The sequence below is a fragment of the Panthera pardus genome, unplaced genomic scaffold (assembly GCF_024362965.1).
Source record: "Panthera pardus isolate Hobbes unplaced genomic scaffold, ASM2436296v1 HiC_scaffold_16, whole genome shotgun sequence".
Taxonomy (NCBI): Eukaryota; Metazoa; Chordata; class Mammalia; order Carnivora; family Felidae; genus Panthera; species Panthera pardus.
In genome coordinates, this window is record NW_026526721.1 from 2560273 (window position 1) to 2581689 (window position 21417).

General features: G+C 58.7%; 1 protein-coding gene across 1 annotated transcript; it reads right to left on the minus strand.

The window, feature by feature from the left end:
- Positions 1 to 1810: 1810 nt before the first annotated feature.
- RRP1 (ribosomal RNA processing 1) lies at positions 1811 to 20180 on the minus strand. Its single transcript, XM_019432700.2, has 13 exons — positions 19954 to 20180; positions 18770 to 18852; positions 17631 to 17688; positions 16059 to 16144; positions 14267 to 14328; positions 11868 to 11997; positions 11715 to 11779; positions 11365 to 11531; positions 8648 to 8727; positions 7933 to 8030; positions 7729 to 7748; positions 6723 to 6836; positions 1811 to 6180 (listed from the first exon to the last, which is right to left on the minus strand). The coding sequence occupies exons 1-13, from the start codon at positions 20084 to 20086 to the stop codon at positions 5942 to 5944; spliced, it is 1335 nt and encodes a 444-aa protein (XP_019288245.2). The 5' UTR covers positions 20087 to 20180; the 3' UTR covers positions 1811 to 5941.
- Positions 20181 to 21417: the final 1237 nt, after the last annotated feature.

Below are 21417 nucleotides of genomic sequence, written 5' to 3' on the forward strand. Positions count from 1 at the left end.
CCATCTGAGGGCCACGGGCGCCCCCAGAGGCCAGTGGCGGGACAGCACCCGCTCCCCATGGCGGGTCCCAAAAAGGATGGGATGGGATGACATGGGGAAGGGGACATCCCCAGGGGCCACCAGAGGGGGCTAGACTACCCTCCCTACACCTCTACCCTGCCCCTCACCCACATCAGGACAGAGAGCTCCATGCAAACAAGGCTACTCCATGGAGGATGCCAGCATGGGGGCCGACACTGGTGGGGTGCGGGGACAGGTTCCTTCAGACAGAATTTCCAGGTCTTCTTCACTTAGGGAGGGACGGAGGGAGGGTGTCGGACAGGATAAGGGCAGGTAAATGCATGGAGGGAGACAGATGAAGAGGGCAGATGGCTGGTAGGTAGGTGGAAGGGACAGGTAGGTATGTAGGTAGCTCAGGAGGTGGACAGAGACGCGAGCGAGCATGTGCCTTTGCACGTGGTGCTGAAGTAGAGCCGTCTTCGGTGCAACCCCACGGCGGACAAGCCTGGCTGATCACCAGCTCAAAGCAAAAGAATCCATGGGAAAGGGACGTGCGGTGACACTGGACTGAAAAGAGAAGTCAAGACTCCCGGGCACAGCTGCTACGGGGAGACCAGGCACCGCCTGACACAGCTCCCTCCAGCCAAATCCGGTTTGGGAAAGAAAATCAGCCCAATTTACCAGCTGAGCGGCCCCTTTCAACAGTCTCCAAGCCCGCCCACTGCTGGGGTCAGCTGGTTGGCACGGCTTTTCACAGTAGAGAGGTCGTCTGGGGAGACGTCCCCATCTGAGACTTAACTGATCCTCACAGGGTTCTGGCTGGGACCTGGAGCCTCTCCTTCCCCCACACTGGCTGGGGGTGAGCAGCACATAGACCCCCCCCCCCCCCAGGACCCTCCTTTTTCTTCTACAGGGTACAGGCCACAGGATGGGACCTCCCCTGCATCCGCCCCTCCACCCCACTAAGTCCACAACCACCTGGAGTCTGGGTCCTCTATCTAAGCCCTGCTGCCCATGTGGGGAACTTCTGGGCTGGGGATGAGGAGACTGTCCTTTGCTGCCAGGCCCTAGTGATTAAGAGGCTATTTTTATAAGGCAGTGTGTGTAAAGGCCGGAGCTACCCAAGACATTGGCCAGAAGGCGTCCCAACCTAGGGCTGCTGGCAGGACTGTCCCCAAATTCACCCCCTATCCCACTACCAACGGGACAGGTGCAAAACTGTCACGCCCCTGCTTGAACGTCCTTGGCTGGTCACGCCCCTGCTTGAACGTTCAGCACACAGGACCCCCTCACCTGCCCGCCCCTCATCCCAAACCAAACCCCCTCCTTTGCAGCCCTGGTGTCTCTTTGCCCTGGGTGAAAGCTGCCCCCTGCTTTGCCACCCAACCCGCCTGGTCCTCATTACAAAAGCGAAGCAGTGGGCCTGACCCCTTGCTGGTTGTGGCTAAAACGGGAGTTCTCGGTCACGGTAGTGACCGATGAGCAGTTAACTCAGAGGCGGCCCTGGCTGACCCGAGCCCTCCCTTCCGGTTGATTCAAGGCCAGGCCTGCCTTGCCAAGCAAGGCGAGGCAGGGACGAGACTTATCTCCGGGGTTGGTGAGCCGAGACCCCACGCCACAGGGGCAGCCCACGTGCCCCGGACCAAAGCTCGAGTCCCACTTACTTGTACTGCTGACACAGAGGAGGCAAAGGGTCCCGAGATGCCCCTACCGGACCACTGACCCCCCAGAGCTACTGTGTAAGCACCCAGGAGAGAATTCCTCAGGTCGCCTCAGACACAAGCTGTATGTGTTCCAGACCTCTTAGTGGTTCGACAAAACTATAAATTCATTTATTAGCCTTGTGAGCAATAACCCATCACCACGTCTTGGCGGGGACTCCTGCTGGTCCAGAAGCCTCACACAGGCTTTCTCCAAGTTAAGAGGCCCCCCACTATGGAGTTTCTTTGGGGGGATGGGTACAATGTCCCATGCTGGCCCGTGGTGACAGAGGCACGCCGCTGTGGATACATGAAGAACCCCCAGACAGGACACTTTAAGCAGAACTGAACACTGCGTGAGGTACATCTCAGTGACGTGGTGGCAGAACGAAAGATGAAGGGACTCCAGTAGGCCCTCGTCCACACCAGCTCCTCCCGAGCCGGGCAGGGTTGTACCGTCAATCGAGTCAGTGCTCTGTGGAGAAGCGGCCAGTCCCAGGGCTGAGGATTCTTACTGTGACAAAGGTGAGGGGTGGTGGGGGCTCCTTATGGGGAGCAGAAGCCAGCCTGAAGTCTCCCACTGGCCCAAATGGGACATGCTATTAAAATAAGTGGCAGGAACAGATTACAACCCACAAGATAAAACAGGAAACCATGAGCCACCGATGTAAGTCAATCAGCGAGTAAATGAAATCTGGCGAGAAACTCCGTTTTGGGGCTGCGGAGGCCCTTGCCACACACACCGTTAACAACCAAGGGAAGGGGCCACATTCACAAGCAGGTGCCTCCGCACCAGGGCAGGTGGAAAGCGGAGGCCCGGGAAGGACGCGGGGAGAACGAGCATTGTTTCTGATTCCTGCCGAGAGGGGTGACCCCAGTCTAGACGCGAGGGACCACCAGTCACCCGCAGTGGGGACGACGTACAGAATGGCCAGCCTGAGATCCACCCGACATCCAGGTCCTGGATGGTACGCAAGGGCGGAGGACCTGGTCTCGTTCAGAGGAAGCTGAAGAGAAGCGAGAATCAGACGCGGGTGACTCCAGATGGGGTCTCGTGGCTGCAGAGGGCATCGCTGAACAGACCGGAGGCTTAGATGGCACAGAGGGGCCCATGCTAACTCTGACTCGATGACTGTGCTGTGGTTAAGAGAATGCTGGTTGCAGAAAATGCACCTGAAGGGTTCCGGGTGACACGCATCAAGTCAGCACACAACCCTCAAGCGGTTTGGGTGAAAAACGCTCCTCGCATTTGTGACTCCTCTGTGAGTTTCAGGCTGTCTTGGAAAAAACAGCAATATAATCCCCAGCCCGGCCACGTTACCCCCATTTCACAGATAGGTCAGTGAAGGCTCAGAGTGACTGTCTCCTGCCCAACAGCACACACGTGGATGGCTGAGCCAGTCAGGTCCGAGCGGGACCAGGCAGGGGCAGGGGTGAGACGGTCCGGAGTGCACCCCCGCACAGGGGCCAGGCGGGTTCTCTGCAGCCGCAAGGCACCCTCAAGGCCGTCAGTCCGCTCTGATCAGCCGTGGCGCCGTGGCGCCAAGGGCACGCCACAGGCTCACAGGTCAAGCGGCACCGGGGGGCGCCCGCCTAAAGCTGTGCCCCGTCCAGAGGTGGGCGCATCAGGAGGTGTGGCGACTGTGAGAAGCCTGGCGGATCTTCACGCAGGTCAAGGAGTCACCTACCGCCCGGCCCAGCAATTCCGTCCCTGGGTACACACCGAAGAGTGACAGTGGGTCCCCGCAGAAGCTCGTGCGTGTCTACAGCGGCACTAGCGGTCACAAGCGCCCCGCGCACAAACGGTAAACGGAAATGCGGCGGAGGCACCCTCCACTTCGCTTTTACGAAACACCTAGGTCACTACCAGTTCTTGCTAATCAGACGCAATGTGAAGATTTCTGCGTGGAGGGAAAAAAAAGACAAAAAGCGGGAAGAGCGGCCAGCACTGGTTCCGCAGCGAGCCGTAACAGAGGCGGCGCGAACCCCAGCAGCGGGCGCGGCCCCGCCAACCTCCTTCCCGGGACCCGCGTCAGCCTCCAGCCGCCACAGCTCTGAGCTGTGTCCGTGAGCACCTGGGCTCGATCACGACCGATTTTGGGTCTCCGTTAGCAAAGTAAGTCCCGGGGAGCAGAATCACAAGAGATTTGGGGTCTGGAGACGCCCAAAAAACTTTCCACGTAAATTAACGGTAACCGTTTTGCTTTATGCCGTTTCGGCTTAAGAAAGGTCTCACAGGAACACTGTGCTTTCGGACAGCAGGTGACACTTGGGCGTCCACACGGTAGAACATTACTCGGCCACACAGGGAATGAAGCCCTGACCCAGGCGACGTGGGACAACACGGATGCACACAGAAAACATCCGCACCAAAAAGCCGCACACAGAAGGCCCACACGGGATGAGTCCATCTACATGGAAAGTCCAGAACACGCAGACAGAAAATGGGCGCGGGCTGGCCAGGGGCTGGGGTGGCGGTGGGGGCCGCGAGAGGGCCAGTTCAAGGACACTGGTTTCTTTGACAAAAGCTGGAATGCGGATGGTTATGTAACTCTGACCCACGGAGCCCTACGCTCGATGGAGGTGACTTATAATGCCTGTGAGTTACAGCTCAGTAAAGTGATTCTAGAAAAAGAATACACAAGTAATAAACACAACGTCTTCTTCTGGACACAGGCTCTCCTGGGGGCACTGGGTGGCGGTCACCTTCCGTTTCCTCTTGAGGTTGCCCTGTTTGGCCCAAGGAGAGCCCGTCCTGACAGGGAGGGGCGCTGGCAGATGCAGGAGCGACCACAAGCCGCCCACAGCTGGCCAGCGCGCCAACGGTCACATCGTCCGCACGACGCGGTTGGTAAGGGAAGGACCACAGCGTGGTCGGAGAACCGCCTGGAAACAGCACTGAGGAAGCCACAGATCCTCTGGTTTGAGGGCTACGATCTGGTCAGATTTTCGTTTCTTCAGAAATTCCTCGTGTGGCTGTTTCCTTACCTCTTGACCAAAGAAATTTCGGCCGAGACAACAGAGCACAGGCCGTCCCTGCCACACACACAAAACGGCACCAATGGCTGGGGAAGAAACAAGGCCTCAGCAACGTCCGCCTGGCCCCTGCCTGGGCCCGAGCTCTGGGTGGGATGTGCTGCTTTTCCAAGTCACTTTGCACAGCAGGAACCGTGCCCTCCAGGGTCCAGGGGCCCGCCCCGTCGGCCCCTGGCTCTGCCCACCCAGCTGAACTGACTGAACGGGGCCACCAGGGGCCACCTGCCCCCGCGTGCAGCAGGCTTGAGGAACCGGGGTTCGGTGAGAGACCGTGCGGTCCTCTTGCTGGGCTCACCCACACACCTCAGCTCAGCAGTGACCCGGCGGGCCGACCCAGACGGTGCCCACCTGTCACCTACGCAGCCCTGAGCCCGGAGGCCACCAGGGACCCACGTGGCACTGACTCACACCTGCGGTCCTCCTAATCCGCATTCTTGGGCCAGGGGCTTCTCACAGCACCCTGGTTCCGGTCAGGGTCCCGGTCACGTCCCGGCAACACACGACTGCCTCAGACCCTCCAGGATGAGCAGCAGGGCCGACGCTGAATTTAAAGGCGCTGAAGGGAGACGGGGGCACCACGGGTCCACCCACAAGTCAGGCTGAGGGATGAGCAGAGCCAACCTCCCTGCCTCGGACACACCAACCAAGCAGTAGTCGGCTGTGTGTCAGCCCGGCTGCTGACTGTCAGCTCCAAACACAAGTTTACGAAGAGGTCGTCCCGAAAACCACAATTAACGCTCGGTGTCCTCTCCCAAATTTCGAGACGTGTGTGAACTTTTTCTCCGCAAAATGGGTACGAGATACAAACACTACTGGGAACAAGCACCTATCAGTTTTCCCCACTGGAACTCTTCCTGCACGAACGCACCAGAAGCGGGACTCTGCTGGAAACAACTGCACAGCATTTTATTCATGGACGCCCTGGGGTGTGGCGGGTCACTGGCCCAGGGAGAGGGTCTGCAGGACAGTTTCACGTCTCGGAGGTTCCTGACCAAGGTCAGCACGGCGCCAGCACTTTCTGGGGCCTGGGGCACGGCCACCGAGCAAGGGGCCCGAGCCTCTGCCAACACAGCAGGTCAGGAGCCGCTGCCATCGGGACACGGTCTTAGGAGCGGGGCCCTGCGGCCCCGATCCCCCGCTCACCTCAGCACAAGACGGAGGGGCCGCAGGGAAGGGCCTCCCCGCACGTGCGGGGCCTGCCGGGGTCACTTCCCGCTCCGTGGCGGCTGCCGCCTCCTCATCCGTAGGTCCTGGCAATCGGTCACCTTCGCTCTGGCTCCCGCCCGAGGCTGCCGCCGCCGCCGCCTCTTCCGAGCCCCTCTCCCAGCAGGGCCCCCGGGCTGCTCCTGGGGCCCGGGGCGCTCAGCCCCCGAGCCCTGCCACCTCGCCATCCTCTCAGCTCCGGAGCTCAGGTCTGGACACAAGTCCTCCTCGCCGCCTTTCCCTACAACAGCAAGGCCACGTGAACGAGGCGCCGGGGACTGGTTGCCTCGCTTCCACCCGGACCAAAGACGCTGCCGGCTCCGGGGCCGCACGCGGGACACACAAAGGGAGCCCACACAGAAGCACCGACGGGCTCAGGAGCGTCCCAGCAGCGTGGAGGTCAAGTGCCACAGCCATCGGGCACCCGCGAGGCTATTTATGGTGGCTCCCGGCCGGGCAGGCGGACCGGAAGCAGACCTTCAGGAAAGCCAGCAGACAGACTCAGGAGAGAGGAGGTGGCCACAAACGTGCGACCTGAGGGGTGAGGAGGCCCGGAATGCAGGATGGGGCAGACTGGGTCCGGGGTCCAGCCTAGCAGCGCTGCACGAGCTGGGCCACTGACTGCAGCAAGGGCCCGGGCATAAGCCAACACGGGGGGAGGTGGCCTGGGCACGGGCAGAAGCAGTGGCGACCCAGGACACCCTTCAAAGGGTAGATGCCAGGACCTGAAACGGTTAGCACCGTGGGTGAACACCAAGGTTAGCACCAAGGCACGAATCCTACCTGCCTTGTTCTGTAAACCAGATTTGGGCAAACGCTTCTTCGTCTTCCTCTCCCGCCTGTCTTCCTGCAGGTTCCTGCAGGCTTTTTCCGGAACGTCATCCTCAGGGAAGAGCCCTAGGGACCAAGGCAGGTGATCAGGAGGCAAAAGGCAGGTTGTGATGCTGTCGGTGCGCGTTCAGGACTGCAAACCACCATGCAGGGTCCACCTCCAGGCGCCGCGAGCGGGAAGACCGTGTTCATGCCCCCACAGCCACGACCGGCTCGAAGCCGCGCCAGCAGGAAGTGGGGGGGGGGGGGTTCCTGCAGCACTGATGGTGGGTCGTGACCCATGCCCTAAAAACCTCATGCTGAAAGGGAGCCAAGACCGCCCTCCGGGCCAATGGCGATGTTCTCTACGCTGACGGGGGCAGCGCCTGTGACACCCAGACGTACGCAACACGCACGCACGTGCGTGAATTTTACCTAAAAATACCACACTTCAGCTCACGGTGCGCACAAAGTAGTTGGGGTTACGGTGTGACGGAGGAAAAGGGAGACATGTGACACAGCAGGGACAGTAAATACCGATGGCAGAACTGGACACCCTCCCGACGTCGCTGTGTTTAAAAGTTCTCACAGCGAAATGGGGGACATGCCCGTCTCCAGTCATAAGCCGAGAAAACACCTTTCAGAAGAAGCCTCATTACCAGCCCCCTCAGCCACGCACTGAGAAGTGCTACCGTCTGCCACACAGCGTGCCAGCAGCAGGGCAGGCCTGAGAACTCACTAGAAATGCAGGTTCTCGGGCTGCCGTGCCCGGGGGGCCAGCAGAGCGTCACAAGCCCCCGGGGCTCTAGCACACGTGCAGGGCTGACAGCCACCGCATTGGGCTAGGGCGAGCGCAGAACCCCTCGGGCCCCCTCTTCCCCAGAGCCCCGCCTCCGCAGACCAGTCAAGTCATGAGGGTGACCACGCGAGCCAGTGTACGCCCAGGAGAAAGGCCGGGGTCCCGGCGCGAGATGCTCACCTTCAGCGAGGTCCTGCAACCTGCAAGGAAAGACAGGCACTCAGCACGGCCACAGCCACTGCCCGAGGGCGGAGGCCGCACCCGTCTCTGCACCGGGCCGCCCGCGATGAAGCCTCCCACCCGTGCTCTGAGGTCGGGACGGAGGGAAGGCGCCAGGCCAAAGGAGCGAGGGCAACGCCAAGGACAGAGGGAAGGGCAACTTACTTCCGGATCACTTTGTAGAGGCGCTTCCTGTTCTGGGAAGGGGTGTCCTGCTGACTGGCCGCCGCGAACAGTCTGCTGGCCACAGCCTCATAGTCAAACTGTTGCCCAAAAAGAGACACCAGTCACCTCCCAGCTGCTCTGGGAGCGGAAACCGAGCAGAGAGAGCACGCAGACCACATGCAGACTCTCCGATGGGGTCACAAGGACGGGTCCTGATGACGTCCTCCCGAGTCCCCTCCGCTAACACCACGTACAAGGCATGAGGCAGCGAGCAGGACCCCAGCGCTGCTGACAATGTAAAGGGCCCACCCAGGCCAGCCTCTCTGTGACACCCCCCCCCCCCCCCCCCCCCCCGCCGCGCCCCGGGCAGCCACATCAAGATGAGCAGGAAACACTCGTTCAACTCTGACAGATGCTACTTAGGCCATACACCTAATTCCTACTCCTTTAACAAGCAGTCAACGTTTGAAAAGTTAGTAGGAAGTGTACGTTTCCAATGGGCCTGAAGTCACAGGTCCTGTTTGCCGGGTTCTGACCCCGAGCGCAACACAAAAGGTGACCCGTCGGCAGTGCTATCTCATGGGTCTAGTGCTCCAAGAGGCGAACAGGGAGCACACCGCTTGCACGGACTCCGTGACTCGGCACGTGAGGGGCTGGAGCGCCCGCCTTCCTGGCGAGCAGAGGCGGAGCCAGGCCCCGAACACAGGCCACCCACCTGGAGGACGGGGCCCATGCTGTCCTCGCCATCTCCTGCTGGCTCCTCGCTCGTGTCAGGTGCGGCCCCGTGGAGAGAGCCTAGAACAAAAGGGCCCCCGTGAACAGGTGCATATACCCAGCGTGCAGAGGACCCCAACACAAACACCTGGGAACCTGGAGCCCCGTGCACCAGGGCCCAAGACCTGGGCAGAGGTAGGTGCAGGCTGGGGTGGGGGCTCACACCGAGGGGTAAGGTGCCACTGCAGGCCTGGAAATGAAAGCAACGTCCCAAAGGCGGAGGGGCCTGAGCAGCCCTCAGAGCGAAACTAAGAATTAAGAGAGGGCGCTTACATAGCCAACGCAGCGTCAGAAGTTCCGGAGACAAAGAAGAGGGGTGCTAGATCTCACCACGGGAGAGCCCCCGATCAAGGGGCCGCAGAGACAGTGTTCAGATCGCTCGGGGCTATGATGTCACGGCCCACCTGCAGCATGGTTCTGGACAACAGGCAGGCACGCAGGACAGAGAAGGGGGACGGCAGGGCCACAGGCAGGCTCAGGGGGCCCTCCAGGAGACTACTAAACCTGCCTGTGTCGGGGCGACTCGGCTACAGAGGAAAAGGATGGGCAAGATACACAAGATGGCCGGATAAAACGCTGGGGGCACAAACACAGACGCCAGGAAAGCTCCACTGGGGGCGTGAAGAGCTGGCAGGGGGGGAAATTAACCCTTGAATCCACGGGGTCAAATGACCTTCCATAAGGGCTCTAGAACCACTCACTGGGGAAGGACAGGCTCTTCAACAGACGGTGCTGGGAAAACTGGACATCCATGTGCAAGGGAACGAAGCTAGGTCTTGACCTAGCACCATAAACAAAAATCAGCTTGAAGCAGGTGAAAGACCTACGTGTAAGAACTCAAACAGCGTAACTGTGAGAAGTAAATAAAGCAAGGCCCTCACGAGACTGGACGCAGCGAGGACTTCTCAGGTGTGGCCCAGAAGACACAGGGAACAGGGCAATTGAATTTTATGAGGATGAAAACTTCCGTGCACCCAAAGCCGCTACCCAGAGGGCAGTGCACAGAGGGAGAAGATATCTGCGAATCACAAACCCGACAAGGCGTGAGTGTCCAAAACACACAGGGAGCCCCTAACACTCAGCGGCACAGGGCACCCTCCCCTGCCCAAAGGACTAGGGCAGACCCATCTCCGGGAAGACGCACAGACGCCCACCAAGTGCATAAGGGTGTTCACATCCCCGATCATCGGGGACACACAGACCAAAACCACAGCGAGACACCCCCTCACACCCACGGGGATGCTCCCGCCAACAAAACAGGACATGGGGCCCCTTGTGCGCCGTTGGCAGGAATGCAAGATGGTGCAGCTGCTGTGGAAACAGCATGGAGGGGGTCCTCAAAAAATTTTTAAAAACAGTTACGTATGATCCCACAATCCCACTTCAGGCGGAGCCAGGCCCGTGACTCCACGAACTGAAAGCAGGGACTCCGAGCAAACCCTGTTCACCCATGTTCACTGCAGAGTCCTTCACAGTAGCTACAATGTGCAAGCAACCCAAGGGTCCCTCGATGGGTGACTGGACACCCATAACGTGGTCTATGCACGGTGGTGCACTATTCAACCTTAAGAGAAAAAACAAGGAAAGAAACTGACATGTGCTCGAGGACGTGATGCTGAGTGAAATCAGCCGGCCACAAAACGACAAATCCCGTGGGATGCACTTATATGAGGTCCCAGAGCAGTCAGCGTCACGGAGACAGAGAATGGATGGTGGGCGCCATTGGCTGGGGAGGGAGCGATTGAGGGGAGGGGGTCAGTGTTTAACGGGGACAGAGTTTCAGTATGGAAAGATGGAAAGTTCCAGAAAGATGGTGGGGACAGCTGCACAACAGTGTGAACACGCTTACCACCACCGAACTGAACACTTAACAATGGTTAATGTAGTAAGCTTCACATAACGCATATTTTCGCACAAAAAGAGTCAGAGGCGGGCAGAGTCCTAAAGCTGGCGGTAGACGCACGCCTGCAGCCACAGGCCACGACCGAGGCCACAGGCCACTGAGATCAACTGACGTCCCACGAGGACCCACATGAACATCGAGACGGTGAACAGACCCCACAGCCCTTCCCCGGGACATCCCCCGTGGCAGGTTTCCCCGTGGTACGCTCTATCCACTCACTCACCCACCCCGGCTCGTGGGCACCTCGTCTGTGCCAGGTGCCGCTCCCGGCACTGGGGACGCAGCCGTGATCAACAACACTCGCCGTCCTGGGGGAGCCCACGTCCGGTGGGGAGAAAGGGCCACAAATGACAAACGTGATTTATCTAAGTGATTTATCCCAGAAAATGAGATGTGTTGGGGGGAAACCCAGTGAGCGAGCCAAGGCAGGGGCTGGGAGGCTGTTTCAACAGGGTGGTCCGGGTGGGCCCAGTGAGGGAGGGCTGGGACTGGAGAGAAAGGGTGAGCGGGGAGGAACCGTAAGTCAGAAAGGAGCCAGAGAGTCAGGATCGCATCCTGGGAAAGGGAGGCTGGAGAGGAAAAACACACGTGCTTGTTTCTGGAAGTCAACCCGGCTGCCGAGCCACGGATAAAAGCTGGGGGTAAGCTCAGGAACAAGGGGACCAGGCCAGAGGTGAACGCGGGGACCCCGGCAGGCACCGAAGCTTGCCGGGCCAGGACGGGTGCCGGCACACCAGATGTGCTGTGACCCTCACCTCTCCGTGGCTCCTTGGACGGCACGTCCTCCTCCCGCTCGTCCTCCGACGTCCCCTCCTCCTCCTCTGCTGCCTCCAACTCATTCATAAGGTCCTCGATGGCAAACGGGGCCTGCTCCACGATCGTTTCAAAGACGCCCCGAGTGATGTTATGCAACACCAGGGAGCTGAGGGGCAGCCGCACAGGAGCAGGCCAGTTAGGTCGCGCCCATCCATCCAGCCCCGCCCACGGCAGCCGCCCTCCAGTGACCCTGTCATGCACCCGGACGGGACTCAGCCTCTCTTCCCGGAGGTGGGCATCCGGGGAACTCAGCGAGAAAGAACCGGCCGGAGGAAACCCTGCCACTTACTCCTTAGTCTGAGCGGCGATCGTGCAGAAGGGCTCGATGAACTTGAGGTTCTGGTCCGCCGTCAGCTACGGGAAGAGACAGGCGTGGCCTGAGGCCCTCGTGCCTGAGCACAGGTGAGGGGCTCGGCCGCCACCCTCGGCCCGCCGCCCTCACCTCCGCGGCGCCCACTTTGCTCAGCTCCTCCAGGAAGATCTCAAGGAAGTGGCTCTTGACCCCGCTGGGGGCCTGGCTGTCAGGGTGCAGGATCTCTGTCGTCAGCAGCTCCAGCAGCCGTTCCGCCTGCCTGAGGAGGGAGACGGGCAGGTACAGCAGGCGGCCACAGCCGGCCACGAGCCGGTGAGGTCCCTCTACCTGAAGCGGAACTCGGACGGGGCACGGTGACAGGCAAGCGCCCATCCTCCCAACGTGCCGCTTTCCGCCGGTGCCTATCTGGTGACCCGGGCAGGTCTGTTCCAGCACAAAGGACTCGTCATTACAGATGTGGGACCACTGTCGGCACCAGCACACGTGGCAAGACAACCTCAGCTACGAGGGCCTTCCCTTCCAACACCATGCCGGGGGCCTGGAGTGACAAGAGGCCGCACCACCACGTCTCGCACGGCTCCGTCCTCGCGGGGAAGGAACGCCAGGACAGGGCAAAGAAAGGAGGGGAGGCCAGCGAGGGGGAAGAGCCGCTTCCCCGGTTCCACTGCATGGAGTACGTGGCCCGGGCAGACCACGTCTGCCCTCCCCTAGCATGCTGGTTTCAGTGGTCTGAGGCCTGGGGCTCCAAGGTCAGAGAGCCCTGGCGACCAGCCTTTGATGGTCCCGATGCATCGAGGTGCAGAGTAACGTAGTGTTCCCTTCACCTGAATCGTAAAACGCGCCTTCTCTAACGAGCTCCGCGGCTGAAGCGGACGCTTGGCCGCACGGGGACTCGCTGGCTAGGAAAGGATGCTGTCTGCGGCTCAGCCTGGGGACCCCTCCTCCCAGGCCAGGGCCAGTAACGAACGTTGCCAGGCAACCGGCGCCATCTGGCTGCTCGAGAACGGGGACAGGCTGCGGGGACAGGCTGCAAGGACAGCCGGGGCGGACAACACTGGTGACCCCAGGCCGATGGGAGGCTCCCAGCTTCTTCAAGAGGACCTCTGCATTCAATTCCCCACAACAAGGCTGGAACTACTCTCGCAGTGATAAACCGAAGAGTTAACAGAAATAAGACGTCCCTTTAACATGCCCCTCTGCTCAGGCACCAGCCACCTATGGGGACTGAAATCCTGAGTCCCGTCCGGTGGGCGCCTGACCCCGGGCACCGCCCCCCCCCCGGAAGTAAAGGATGAAAATCACTCACAAGCAGAGGCACCCTTGCCCTAAACGTGAAGTCACTCATAATCAGGGAATACGGTCCGCTCCTGCTGATCCACGTTTATTTGGGAAAACGCGGGCCAGAGGCAAGGACGTCCCCTCGCTCTCCAGAAGATGCACCGCCTGGGCTGGGACACATGCCTGGTGCAGCAGCTAGGCCAGTGGCACTGGTTTTAGGGTCCGCAGGCTTGAAATGAGCACTTTAGCATACTTATGATTCTTAATCACGAAACCACTCACAATGTGTTGTTTCCGACCCTCCCCGCTCCCCAGACCTTGCAGCAGAACACGGGACACAGGGGGCGCCTTTGATGCATCGTCAGTGAAATAAAAAAGCGCTCTGCAAACGTGGTGTTTGCTCCACGCCCCTCTGTGCCCCGCACACAGAACACCGCAGAACCTTAAAGGTCGTTACCTGTTGCTGTTCAGCATCTTAAATGTGTTCTGAGTTCCTACACAGGGAAGTGTCACTCTCACGATGAGAAAAAAGTGTAAAGAAACACAGTTTTAATTTTAAAAGCTTTAAAATGGCAGCTCAGAAACCCATCTGGAGCCGCAGACCTCGGCCTGCCTCCTGAAGGTGTAGACAGTGGTGCCATACCTGGGAGGCACGGCCCAGGTGGCCTTGCCGGGCGTGGTCCCGGGGGGCCCAGGAGGGTGGAGGAGGGCTGGGGCTCGGCACAGCCCCCCAGCCCGGAGCCCGGGGGAGCCCAAGGCTGGCCACAGACCGAGGGGGCCTCTTAATGTGGGGGACGCGGACTTCCCCCATCACAAGCACCACTGTCAAAAGTGACAAGTCTGAATGAATCAAAACTTTCTGTGACTGGAAGCAAATACCACTGACAACAGAGCCAACTATGCCACCCCATATGAAAACAAAACAAAAAACAAAAACCACCACCTTGGCTGTGCGTTAACTATGTTGAGAAATGACACTACGTTATTTACAATGAGAGAACTCGACTGGGACTCAGAGTAAGAACTCACCATCAAGGCTGAAAACGTTCACTTCTGAGGACACAAGAACCAACTACGATGTTACAAATGCCTTCCTATGAAGCACCACTGGGTCACCCTTTCACGGGAAGACTGACGTGTCTTTATGACAAAGAGCTAAAGAAGAGGCACGTGACCCAACCCCCAGGGAAGGAACGTGGGCTCGCCCGTGAGAAGCACAGCGGCTCTCAGGATGCACCATGGATACCAACCTTTCTTCCCACCCCTGCATCTTCAGGGCCTTCAAGGACTCGTTCAGGACCATCCGCATGAGCTGTGGCATGAACAGAGACCCCCGTTAGTGGGAGCAAGGCCCCGACTTCCCAGAATCCCCTCCACCCTGGTCGTCTCCGTGGCCCAGAGCGCACAGCAGGCCCCCCAGAGCTGCCGGTGGACAGGACACCGAGCTTCAGGACCCTGAGTCCAGAGGATACGCCGCTGCCCCCAGGCTGGGATGTTCCCACCTTCCAAGAGCACCCGGAATTCTAGCTCACGGTGGACACATCCGGGGGCACCGGCAGCACCATCAACAAAAGCCAAACAGAAGTGTCCTCGTTTCAGGGGTGGGAGCAGAGAACCAAGCGTGGGTCCCCCCTGGGGAGGCAGAGCGCTTTGGGAAAACCAGGTCTGAAACGGAGAACGGCCCCTCTGGCCCCCCCCCCCCCCCCCCCGAGGGCTGCTGTCCCGACAGAATGGAAGCATTCGCTCGCCCTCTCGCCTTCACATCAGGTCCCGGCTCCCCCCACCAACTCCCCGCTTCCCGCTGCAACAGCCTTTCCACCCGGTTTCCCCACCGTCCAGAGGCCGAGGAGCACGCCCGCAGAGGGGTCCGGCAGTGGTAAAGGGACAGAGGGTGCACAGGGCACAGCTGGCAGCCAGAAGACCCGTGCCTAGGAACACAGGGGGCTCATGTGACATCACTACTGGGGCCGGCGGCGCCACCGAGGGGGCTGGCCTCTACAGGGGGCTGTGCTGCTGGGCGCGCTCACACGGGCCCCCACCAAGCAACAGAAGCCATCCTTCCGAGGTCGCGGCAACTGCATCTCAGGGAACGGGGAGCTGACTCACACAGAAGCTCCTCTGTCTTGTAAACCTGCACCTTGTGCACGTGCACAGCTCGGGTCCTGGCCCCACCCCGACTGCCCTAGCGTCCACCCTCCTTCCTTCTTGGGCTCCGGGCCTTGCCCGCTAGCTGGTCCTCACCCTGGCGTCTGAGATACACAGTGTCCACGCAGCCCTGGGCCGAGTCTGAGCCGGCAGCCGATTCCGAGTAACTACAGCCCCACGGGGCCGTCCTCAGTGAGGCCCAGCCAGTGCCCTACTGGGTTCCCACTGGGTCCCCTGCTCTCAGACGGCAACACTGCCCCAAGTCCCAGCGAATACCACTGTAGTGACGAGACTGCGGTTCAAATGGGGGGGGAGGGGAGTGGGACGGCAAGACCCTGAGTGCGTAAAACTCCACCTGTCCTGCATTTCTGAGAGCAGACAAGGAACCGAAGTTCGCAGGAATGCAGCACAGAAAAGAAAAAGCGGATTCTGCACACAACTATCACATGAATCGTCCTCACGCAGAGGAAAACATCACAGGCTGGAGCCCACCGTGGACCCGAGGTCTGTGTCTCGGGCACGAACCCGACGGAGGCTTGCTGGCTCACAGGGCCACGGCCTCTCCAGCAGGGATGCGATGGCTGCACCACCGACTCTCCCCAGACGGGTGACTCTGACACCCCTGCCTGAGACCGAAGCCCGTGCGTTACGTTCTGAACCGTCTGCACGCTCACCGACCCTGAGATGGGGCAGACGCTGTGCAATCGCGGGCCCGTGCTGCCCTCGAGCCCGTTGGACTCACGGGTCACAGTCCTCAGGGCCATCGCGCTGCCCAGGCAGGGCAGGAAAGGCTCAGAGGCCACATCTCTCGGTGCCGTGCCCCCAGCTCTCCCCCACCTGCCCTCATGCCCACGGCTGCCGGCACGGCGGGGCCCAGAGAACGCAGAGCCTCCTCACCATGTAGAACTTATCCAGGCGCAGTCTGTCAATGCCCGTCCACTCGCGGTTCATGGTTTGCCAGAATGTTTGAAGGAACAGGTGCTCTGAAGGAGAAAGGCCAGAAGAGAATCACAGGGGAACACGGATGCCGCTTTGCAAGGTGGGGTGAGACAATGTGGAGAAACCCGGTCAGGACGCCACGCGCAACCAACCGCTGGGGTCCTTGCCCCAGGCCGCGGAGCTCAGAAGCGGTGTTAGGAAGCGGGCCTAGAAATGGGACCAGGAGGGACCTCAGAAAGCAAGCGCCCAGCTACAACCTCAAACCGCAGCCACGTTCTCTGAAGAACAGGCACAGAAAGCTGGCAAAGCCGGCAGCAGAGAAGCGGCTCCAGCCAGTCCCCCCGCCCCCTCCCCGACACCCACGCCCGGCCCCCACATCCCCTAACCCGCTCAGGCACAGAAGCCCACCAATGGCGGGAAGTCACACACAGTGCTACGAGCTGTGTCCCCCAAATTCACGTCGAACCCTAACCCCAGGACCTCGGAATAACTTTATCTGAAGATCGGGTCTTTAAAGAGGGAATGAAGGTAAAACGAGGGGAGCGATGGGGGCCCTAAGCCAATCTGATTTGTGCCTTTGTAAGAAGAGATCAGGACACAGACACACAGAGGGACGAGCAGGTGAGGACACGGGGAGAGGACGGTGTCTGCACGCCCAGGAGCAAGGCCTCCAGGAACCAGCCCTGCCCACGCCTTGACCCTGGGACACACGTGGGGCCTCCCTGATCTCCTGTGACAAGTTTCTCCTACAGCAAAGCTTGGTCAGGCGCTTCAATAACAGACAAGCCCAAGTCCAACTCGTACAACTATCACCAGGCGAGTCTTTCTACTTGGCCTTCTGCAGGCTCTCAGAGAGAACAAGTTAGAAAACACAGACCTCCGCTGTCTGCTCAGATGTAGTTACCTCGACTACCTGTGCACCCCTAACTGCACTACTCCACCCACGTAAGTGTAACTGAACTAAACCTGCCCGGTCCTCACCAGCAACGGCCACACTATCTACAGGGTGACACCGGGCCACCCTGGCTGTGGCCCACCTGAACACCGTGGGGAGGTCGAAACTGCCGGTGCCCGGCCCCAACGCCAGAGCCACATTCATCTGGACCAGGGTCTAGACGTCAAGATTCGTAAAGATGCCCCAGTGATCACAGCAGGCAGGCAGCAGGGTTGAGAACCACGCATCTTGGGCAGGACAAGCACAGAAGCGCTGGGGAAACACTGAGGGAACACCCCACCTATCAGGTGACTCAGCCAAGCAATTCGGCAACCCTACGCTAGGTCTCCATTTCTAGGTCTCCGTTTTTATTTTAAAATGTAAGATACCGGCCCTTTAGACTCCAGCTGGGTCCACGGTGGATAAACAGGTTAATACCGTCAGACACCTAGAGCAGGGTTTTGCAGTTAAGCACCAGCAGACGCCAGGAAGAACGGGGCCTCCCTTTTCTCTAGGTCTCAGGACGCAAGCCTCCCACGTCCCGTAGCCAACGTTCTGCCCTTACCCCAGGGCTTCCCCAGGGCAGGGATACTCACGTGCCTCTGTGGTCTGAAAAGCATGGATGAGCTGGGAAATGGTCCTCCCTAGTTCCTCCTGCGTGGTAAACAGTAAAAACCGCTCTCAGACCCTGAAGAAACGTGGTCTTACAATAAGAGGCATCAGCAGAGAGGGGCGCCTGGGTGGCTCAGTAGGTTAAACATCCGACTTCGGCTCAGGTCATGATCTCGCGGTTCGTGAGTTCAAGCCCCACGTCAGGCTCTGTGCTGACGGCTCGGAGCCTAGAGCCTGCTTCTGATTCTGTGTCTCCCTCTCTCTCTCTGCCCCTCCCCCATTCATGTTCTGTCTCAAAAATAAATAAACGCTAAAAAAATTTTAATATAAAAGGATGTTTATTACAATATTGGTTTTTTTCGGTTTTTTGTCTATTCACTTGTTATTTTTCAATTTACATCCACGTTAGTTAGCATATAGTGCAACAATGATTTCAGGAGTAGCTTCCTTAATGCCCCTTACCCATTTAGCCCATCGTCCCTCCCACAGCCCCCCCCAGTAACCCTGTCTGTTCTCTGTATTTAAGAGTCTCTTCTGTTTTGTCCCCCTCCCTGTTTTTTTTATATTATTTTTGTTTCCCTTTCTTTATGTTCACCTGTTTTGTCCCTTAAAGTCCTCATACGAGTGAAGTTATATACTTGTCTTTCTCTGACTAATTTCACTTAGCATAATACCCTTCAGGTCCTTCCACGTAGTTGCAAATATCAAGATTTCATTCTTTTTGATTGCCGAGTAATACTCCGTTGTGTGTGTGTATATATATATATATATATATATATATATATATATATATATTATATATGGTGGACATTTGGGCTCTTTTAGACTTTGGCTATTGTCGACAGCACTGCTATAAACATGGGGGTGCATGTGCCCCTTTGAAACAGCACACCTGTATCCCTTGGATAAATACCTAGTAGTGCAATTGCTGGGTCGTAGGATAGTTCCATTTTTCATTAAAAAAAACCCAAAAAACAGTTTTTTGTTTTTTTAGCAAAAAATAAAAAATACAGCATCGAAGCTGTGAAAGTGCACCCAGTGTCTGAGGCTACCTTAAATGCCCATCTGTCCTCCCACTGGCACGGCTACTCCGGCTTCTCCTGCTACCGCCTCATACGCTCACCTGGAGGAGGGCCTTGTCCTGCATCCACATGCAGTAAAACAGTCCTTTCCAAACCTTCAGCAGCTCGTCATGAGTGAAACCACCTGCACCAGAAACAGCAACACTCGAGGTAAACCAAGATTTTAGTGCCAGGAACAAAGCCAGAGAAATGCGACTGCCCGAATTACATCAAAGCCTCTCACTGTCAAGGTGCCTGGCCCTCTCCTCCGGCGCCATCCTCCCAACTCAGAACCCGCTGGGACTGGGCCTAGACCCCCAGGTAACAGCCATTTCATTCATCCAATAAACAAGAATCTACAAGTATCCATATTCCATTTCTGGGCTCTCAACACTGCATGCGTCTGTCATAATGCATTCAGCTCTGCACTTGGGATTTGTGCATTTTTGTGTTAAGCTTCAAATTTTAAATGAAAAAGTTAATTCATTCAAACTAGGAAGGGAGCTACAGAAAAGCACTTGAAATATTTACAGGGGTCCTAGAAATGTGCCCGGCACTCCGTTCCTGAAGCAATGGTTCTCAGACTTTAGCACTAGGAATGGAATCACTTGGAAGGTTTCTGACTCCTTAGGGCTGGAATGGGACTCAATAATTTGCATTTCTAACACGTGCCCGGGTGACGCGGAAGCTGCTGAGAGGGGCCACACTTTCAGAACCAGCGTTGGAGAGATCAGTTCACAAGAAGCACGTCCTCCGCCCCGGCAGAGGCCACACTGCACCTAACTCAGACCACAACCCAGTGACTACACAAAGAGAAAACTACCAACGGCAACAAATGCCGCCCTGAGGGAAAAATACCGAGTGCCCGAACACCGGGTAGCAGAGGTATCAGGACACACGGTCTGAGGACGGCGCCGATTCCCAGGGGGAGGGAGGTCTGAGCTGGGAAAAGGAGGTAAGGGCTGGAGACGGGAGAAGGGGTCCACGAAGAGGGACACGTGGTCACCACCACCACCAGGAGGGGCCGCGAGGGGCCGGAGAGGGGAGGGGCGCAGGGCGAGAGCTCGCCGGGCAGGACAGGGGGGCCTGCACCACACGGAGGCCGCGCCGGCCCGGCCACGTGGAGGTCCCGCGTGGTTCCGAGGTCCCACCCGGCCCCGCGCCTCCGCAGGCCTCCGGCCGCCCCGCGACCCCCGCCGCGGTCCCACCCCCGCAGGGCGCCCACGCCCCGCCAGCCCACGCCAACCTGCGGCCCGCTGAGTCCTGGCGACGATGTATTTCCGGAGCCTCTTCACCGCCCGGTCCCGGGTCACCTGCTCGTTCCCGGCCAGGCGCTGGGCCAGCTGGATCTCGGGGGGGAGCGGCACGCGCGGGCCCATGGCGAACGCCCCGACCCTCGGGCGCCGGCGACCACTTCGCTTCGCCGGGGCGCGCGCGCGCGTGACGTCACAGGACCGCGCCGGCCTCTCTGGGGCGTGCGCGTGACGTCATCGGCCCCGCCCGTCTCTCTCGGCGCGAGCGAGTGACGCCTCCCCGCCGCGCCGGCGTCTCTGGGGGCGCGAGCTCCCGCCGCCTGGCGGCCGGTCCGGGATGCCGCTTCGCTGGTTCTGCGGGTGGCCGTTCACCCTGGACACTCGGGGTTAAAGAGAGACCATTATGGGGCGCCTGGGTGGCTCGGTCGGGTCAGTGTCAGGAGTCTTCATCTAGGCTCAGGTCGTGATCTCACCGTGGGTGAGGTCGAGCCCTGCGTGGGGCGCCTTGCTGGCAGTGTGGAGTCGGCTTGCAGTTCTTTGCCTTTCCCTCTTTCTCTCTCTCTCTCTTTCTCTCTCTGCCCCTCCCCTGCTTGCGCATGCGTGGGCTCTGTCTCCCTCTCTAAATAAATAAATAACTTTAAAAAAAAAAAAGAGGAAGAGGTCGTTAAGCGTGTGCCGGTCTTTTGGGGGGCTGTAGTTCACCCTGTAAGGGTTAAATTGTAGTGTAGGGCTAACGCCTGGCTTGAAAAATAACAGCTTGCTGTTGACACTGAAGGTTAAGCGGTAACAGCCTCGCTTTGCTCTTGTAAACTAGCTTCATACTCTTGTAAATTAGGCCTCACCAATTAAGGAAACAAAAGTTCAAAGAAAAGAGCATCAGAGACAGGGTCAACGAGATCCACTGGTTGCAACTTAGAGGCAGAAAGTCTAAAATAAATACCTCATTAGGCAACTGTTTTTAACTCATCTGACAACTGTTTCTGACTCATCTGGAAACTTTCTTTGTTCTGTTCCCAGGTGATGATAAAACGATGTAATAAACTTTGTTGTGACTGTCACTGGTGCCCGTAGCATTTTGTTTCAGGAGTTGTGTGGATGCAACAACCCCGCCAGTGGGCGTAGGATGCCAGAGAGCAAACACAGGAGTGGTCGAATTGGAGGCAGACCCCGTGAAGCCCCCCCATGAACGGTTGATGCAGGCGAAGGTCATCCGAAAATGCAACAACAGAGGGAAAAAGATGTCACTGGGAGGGGAGGTGTCAGCCGCACCCCAAGTGTCTGGCACCACTGGGGCACCGTGTACCAGTGTTGCCGAAGGGTCTATCACAGCCAGTAACTCAGAGAAGGAAGGGGAGCCCTGGCGCTGCCCGGTCAACTGCTCCCTCCCAGGAATCAAGGAGCCTGCACAAGTGGAAACACAGCTCAGGGCCGGGTTTGTCGAACAAACGTGGATAAAC